Source organism: Pelophylax lessonae (assembly GCF_965119305.1).
Source record: "Pelophylax lessonae genome assembly, chromosome: 6".
Lineage (NCBI taxonomy): Eukaryota > Metazoa > Chordata > Amphibia > Anura > Ranidae > Pelophylax > Pelophylax lessonae.
In genome coordinates, this window is record NC_138773.1 from 18,604,365 (window position 1) to 18,610,364 (window position 6,000).

Sequence of the window (6,000 nt, forward strand, 5' to 3'; positions counted from 1 at the left end):
TAACCCCCTCTCCGCCTCTCCACAATAAACAAATAACCCCCTCCCCGCCTCTCCTCTTTAAAAAAATGACCCCCTCTCCGCCTCTCCACCATAAACAAATAACCCCCAGCCCACCTCTGCACCATAAATAAATAACCCCTTCCCCACTTCTCCACTCAAAAAAAAAAATAACCCCCTCCCGGCCTCTCCACCATGAACAAAAAAAAACCCTCCCAGCCTCTCCACCATAAACAAAAAAACCCTCCCCGCCTCTCCACCCTAAACAAATAATCCCCTCCCCGCCACTCCACCCTAAACAAATAACCCCCCTCCCTGCCTCTGAACCATAAACAAAAAACCCCCTCCCCACCTCGCCTCCCTAAACAAATAACCCCCTCCCCACCTCTCCACCATAAACAAATGAACCCCTTCCCGCCTCTTCGCCATAAACAAATAAACCCCTTCACGTCTCTCCACCATAAACAAATAACCCCCTCCCCACCTCTCCACCATAAACAAATAACCCCCTCCCCACCTCTCCACCATAAACAAATAAAACCCTTCCCGCCTCTTCGCCATAAACAAATAAATCCCTTCCCGTCTCTCCACCATAAACAAATAAGCCCCCTCCTCGCCTCTCCACCATAAACTCCACCTTACCCCATGAGCCCCATATACACCCCACTGCCCCCCTGTGAAAACAAAAAAAAAAAAAAAAAAACAATGAGAAGAATGATAAACAGACTGACTTTAGAACGTATATGAGAAAACTGTAAAAAAAAAAATATATTAGAACATGTGTCATTTAGTAATGATTTTTAGTGATCTGTGTCATTATTGTTGAATTCAGATGTAATCAATAAACAAGGAATAAGTCTTCAATCACACAACTGTTTTGCCACTTTGTGCGTGTTCACCTGTGATCACTGCAGGTGGCGGCCACTGACAGCCTGTCATTGCATTGTATGGCATAAGAGGCTGCAGTTATCCGCTCACAACTGCCAAACCCAGCAGCAGGAACTAGTACATTTCCAATGCAAATGGAGGCTAAGAAAGCAGAATCGTTGGACACGAACATCAACAAATGATATTGTTACTCAGGTTATAAAATGTTATAAATCTCACATTGGACCCAAATAAAGGGAATCCAATCTTCCCACCAACAATGTGACATATAAAGACTCCGTTTTGTTATTGGTGTCATCACCAACCATGAATCTCCCATAATTTCCCTTACAATCCCATCTGATTATAACAATATGTTGTCATACCCTTCCTTGGAGCACCAGCCATGGTCTCTGCGTTGTGTCTGCTACCTCCGGAGTTCTGGCTCCTCCTTTATATACTCTTCACCCTCTTTCACTTTCCAATCATCTGGACTTCTGCCAGCAGAACATTCCATACTGTCTTTTTCTTGGAAATATTATTGAGCTTGTATATTGCCTTGAAAAAATATTCACACCCCTTGAAATTCTTCCACATTTTGTCATGTTACAACCAAAAACGTAAACGTATTTTATTGGGGTTTTTTTGGCCCAAAATTGTGAGGTGGAAGGAAAGTCATAAATGGTTTTCAAAAATTTTGACAAATCTACGAAAAAGTAGGCCAATATGTATTCTGCTACGTATTTTTGGGGAAAAAAATCCCAATAAACATATAGATTGTTTTGCGCAAAAGTTATTGCGTCTCTAAACTATGGTATATACTGTATATATTATACATTCACATCAGGTCCTGCCTTCAAGGAGCTTATGTATGTATGCATCGCTAAGCTCGGTTCACACTGGGGCAGCTTCAAATTCGCCCGACTCTGAAGCCGCCCTCTACAGCGCGAGTTCAGCATGGCTTGCAAACAACTTCTTTAATAGATGTCAATGCAAGCCGTTCCGAAGTCGCCCCCAAGAAGTGCAGGAACCTTTTTCTTAAGTCGGAGCGACTTGAGTTGCTCCGATTAGAACGATTCCATTGCACTGAATGGAGCACGACTTCCCAGGCGATTAAGTCATCTGACAAGTTGCCCCAGTGTGAATCGAGTGAAACAAGAGAAAATAAAAATAAAACCAACAGCAAAGAAAAAACAGGAAAAAGAGTGATGTGAAGAGTTGTAACGGAGGACCCACAGCAATGTAAAGATACAAAACTGAAAAATCTTTATTGACATATTAACCTCATAACAAATAGGGATAATGAATATCCCACTGTGGACACCAGACACAAATATTAAAACACACACAAAAAGAAACAGCAGCTAGACTCAACTAATGTAATTTGGGCCCCAATGATACCAACAAGCATTTCCGGTGGATCAGATCAAGGGGACTGGGGATTATAGGGATGGGTATGGGGAAATGAGATAATGACTCCATTGGTCAATAGGGCCTAATCCCAGGCTCCAGTCTTTAACTTCCTGGCCAGTGCACAAAGGGGAGTTAATGGAGAGAGGTGGATAGTCTGGAAGTCCAATGGACCACAAGTTTGGAACACAGGGCTCCACGTCCTGCTGCTGACATCTACAGTGTACATAGTTTATATGACGTCTACATAGTTTATAACTGCAGTGTTGGGCAAATCCCGTATGCCACATACAAACCCAATTCCAAAAAAGTTGGGAAACTGTACAAATTGTGAGTAAAAAAGGAACAGACTCAATTACAAATCTCATAAACTTATATTTTATTCACAGTACAATATGGATAACATATCAAATGTTGAAAGTGAGACATTTTGAAATGTCATGCCAAATATTGGCTCATTTTGGATTTCATGAGAGCTACACATTCCCAAAAAGTTGGGACAGGTAGCAATAAGAGGCCGGAAAAGTTAAATGTACATATTAGGAACAGCTGGAGGAACAATTTTCAACTTATTAGGTCAATTGGCAACAAGATTGGGTATAAAAAGAGCCTCTCAGAGTGGCAGAGCCTCTCAGAAGTCAAGATGGGCAGAGGATCATCAATTCCCCCAATGCTGTGGCGAAAAAAAGTGGAAAAATATTAAAATGGAGTTTCTCCGTGAAAAATTGCAAAGAGTTTGAAGTTATCATCATCTAAAGTGCATAATATCATCCAAAGATTTAGAGAATCTGGAACAATCTCTGTGCGTAAGGGTCAAGGTCAGAAAACCATACTGGATGCTCATGATCTTCGGGTCCTTAGACAGCACTGCATCACATATAGGAATGCTACTGTAATGGAAATCACAACATGGGCTCAGGAATACTTCCAGAAAACATTGTAGGTGAACACAATCGTCATCATCCACGTCATCTTCCCCACCACTAACATTCGAGATCTCGGAGTAGGCAGCAACCGCCGGGGACCAACCTCCTTGGGCTGATCTGGGTACTGTCGTCAGACTGCTGAGTGGCAGCTGTTGCTACCAATGCCAACAATGGCTGCGCATTGCAAACGTCTTGTGATGGATCGGAAAATAATTCCAGTGACTCAAGTGGAGCGTATGTGCTAGTGGTGGTGTTGGTGTCTTTGGGAGTGCACACAGCAGCGCGTGAAGAGGGTGCAGATAGAGAGGATGAGGAGGGTGCAGAAGAGGAAGGCTGAGTGACCCACTCAATCAAGTCTGGTGCGTCCTTTTTCGTAATTGCACGCGGCTTTTGAAACTTCACAGTTAGGCTCCGGCCTACTGCTCCTGCCCTACCCTTACCACCCCTGCGTACGTCTCTGCCTCTTCCTCTGCCTGTCATGTTTTTTATTTAACCTGTGACAAAAGTCTCTAGAGAATCGCAGTATATCTGGAAAAAGGTAGATAACACCCCGCTTCGTCTAGTGCCGACTAGTGGGTGGCCACTGCTGTCATTGTGGCCACACACAGTTGCTAGGTGCGGCTGCATCTCTGTGTGGCACTGCGCGCGCAGTTGAGGACCTGACCCGTGCGTGTGTCGCATGCCGATGACGTGCACCGCACGCCGGGTTGAAGCGGTATTTAGGCGGGTGGATCTCCAGCGGCTGTTAGGAGATGGCCATGACCGTGGCTGCAGAGTTTACATGGTAGGTCTCGACCTGGCGATTTTTTCTCATCCTATGATAGCTATTCTCTTGGGCAATATTTCTAATCATGGACTGCCTTTTCGTTACCCTAGATCTCTTTAGCTATTGGAACCAACTAAGGCAATTATATCTTTAGCACTACCCTATCTGGCTAATGGAATTCTATTGGCTTCAGCCTATACTTTATACCCTTGAAAATGCTGAACTGGAGCTTACCTCTGGCATCTCTGGATACTTCATCTAATCCTCTATGAGGTAGTGCATTTTGCCATACCACACCATGTAGCCCTATATTCACCAAATGCCCTTATGAATATCTCATGTATGGTTATTTGTTTGCATGCAGGAACCCTTTTTTGATGGTGTTTCTGCTTTAGGCATATACCCCCGTGTATTCATTGCAGTACCCTCAATATCGGCTCTTGCCCAGGTATTCTTCCACAACTTAATATAGGCTTTCTCTTTTCTTTTGGTGACATGGCCTGTTTTTCTACCTGTGTTTTATACTCTTCTGCTGTTGGCGATTTTGGCTGCTCCGCTTTTTTCCTCTTCCACATCCGTTGGTTAGACGTTCCTGGGACGCACTTTTTTCTCCCCCACCTGGCCTTTCTTTGGTGATTTTGCATGGGTGAGATGTCTGGAAACACATGGAAGCACTGTCTATACATGCATGACCTGTTATGTTTGAGGATGATAACAATATTTGCTATTTTTATGCAGGTTAATAAAGGCACATGTTCCATATTATGCTACATACCCCTGAAGAAGCGGATCATTTCAGACCGCGAAACATGTCGGGTTAAATTCCGATGAGTTCTCTCATTGGACAAGTTGTGTGTATATATGTTGCCGCTGCAATAACCTTGGATGAATTTGTACTGCATACTCTTTCCTTTACTCTATCTGTTTGATTTTTTGTTGTGTTTTTAACATGGATTAACCCTCCTCTTATGTTAGAATTCCGTTACTATCCATGATGTTAGGGTCAGTTTTGACCCGTGTTTTAAATCAGCCATAAAATACCCTCTGAATAATTATTTATCATCAAATTTGTTTCTTACCTCTTGGTTACCTTGTTAGGCTTCTTTATCCTTGAAAAGATTGGTTTTAATATGTTTGGTGTGACCCCTAGACCTTTCTTTTGATAGCATACCTCTCATTTTCAAATGGAAAAAATGGTAAAATAAAGTCAGCAACTCTGAAATGAATTTGTCCTATGTTTCTTCACTTTATTTAGAGAACCAGACAAGCAGGAAAAGAGATATGCCCCTCCCTAACTACAGCTCACAGGGTTGAGAGGGGATTGGCTGTCACCTTTACTAAGCAGAGAGAGTGTTTATGATTTCAGTTTTGGCACTTATTAGTGTCCTAAAATCCTATATTATAACTGGGTCAGAATTGACCCTAACACCATGAACGTCTTAATTTTCACCACAGTATTTTATAATTTAGTGAAAAGGATTATTTTTCTATTACATAGAAACATAGAATGTGTCGGCAGATAAGAACCATTTGGCCCATCTAGTCTGCCCAATATATCTGAATCCTTATGAATAGTCCCTGGCCCTATCTTATATGAAGGATAGCCTTATGCCTATCCCATGCATGCTTAAACTCCTTCACTGTATTTGCAGCTACCACTTCTGCAGGAAGGTTATTCCATGCATCCACTACTCTCTCAGTAAAGTAATACTTCCTCATATTACTTTTAAACCTTTGCCCCTCTAATTTAAAACTGTGTCCTCTTGTGGTAGTTTTTCTTCTTTTAAATATGCTCTCCTCCTTTACCGAGTTGATTCCCTTTATGTATTTAAAAGTTTCTATCATATCCCCTCTGTCTCTTCTTTCTTCCAAGCTATACATGTTAAGGTCCTTTAACCTTTCCTGGTAAGTTTTTTCCTGCAATCCATGTACTAGTTTAGTAGCTCTTCTCTGAACTCTCTCTAGAGTATCTATATCCTTCTGGAGATATGGCCTCCAGTACTGCGCACAATACTCCAAGTGAGGTCTCACCAG

At 42.4% G+C, this 6,000-nt stretch overlaps 1 protein-coding gene across 1 annotated transcript in view; it reads right to left on the bottom strand.

Moving 5' to 3' along the window:
* LOC309558465 (uncharacterized protein) overlaps positions 1–1,274 on the bottom strand; it is a gene marked incomplete at its 3' end in the record, with an annotated part of 72,813 nt that extends 71,539 nt beyond the window's left edge. Inside the window, exon 1 of the mRNA XM_082261536.1 lies at positions 1,251–1,274. Coding sequence (XP_082117662.1) covers positions 1,251–1,272 — 22 coding nt within the window. The 5' untranslated portion in view covers positions 1,273–1,274. The remainder of the gene's footprint in view (positions 1–1,250) is intronic.
* Positions 1,275–6,000: the final 4,726 nt, after the last annotated feature.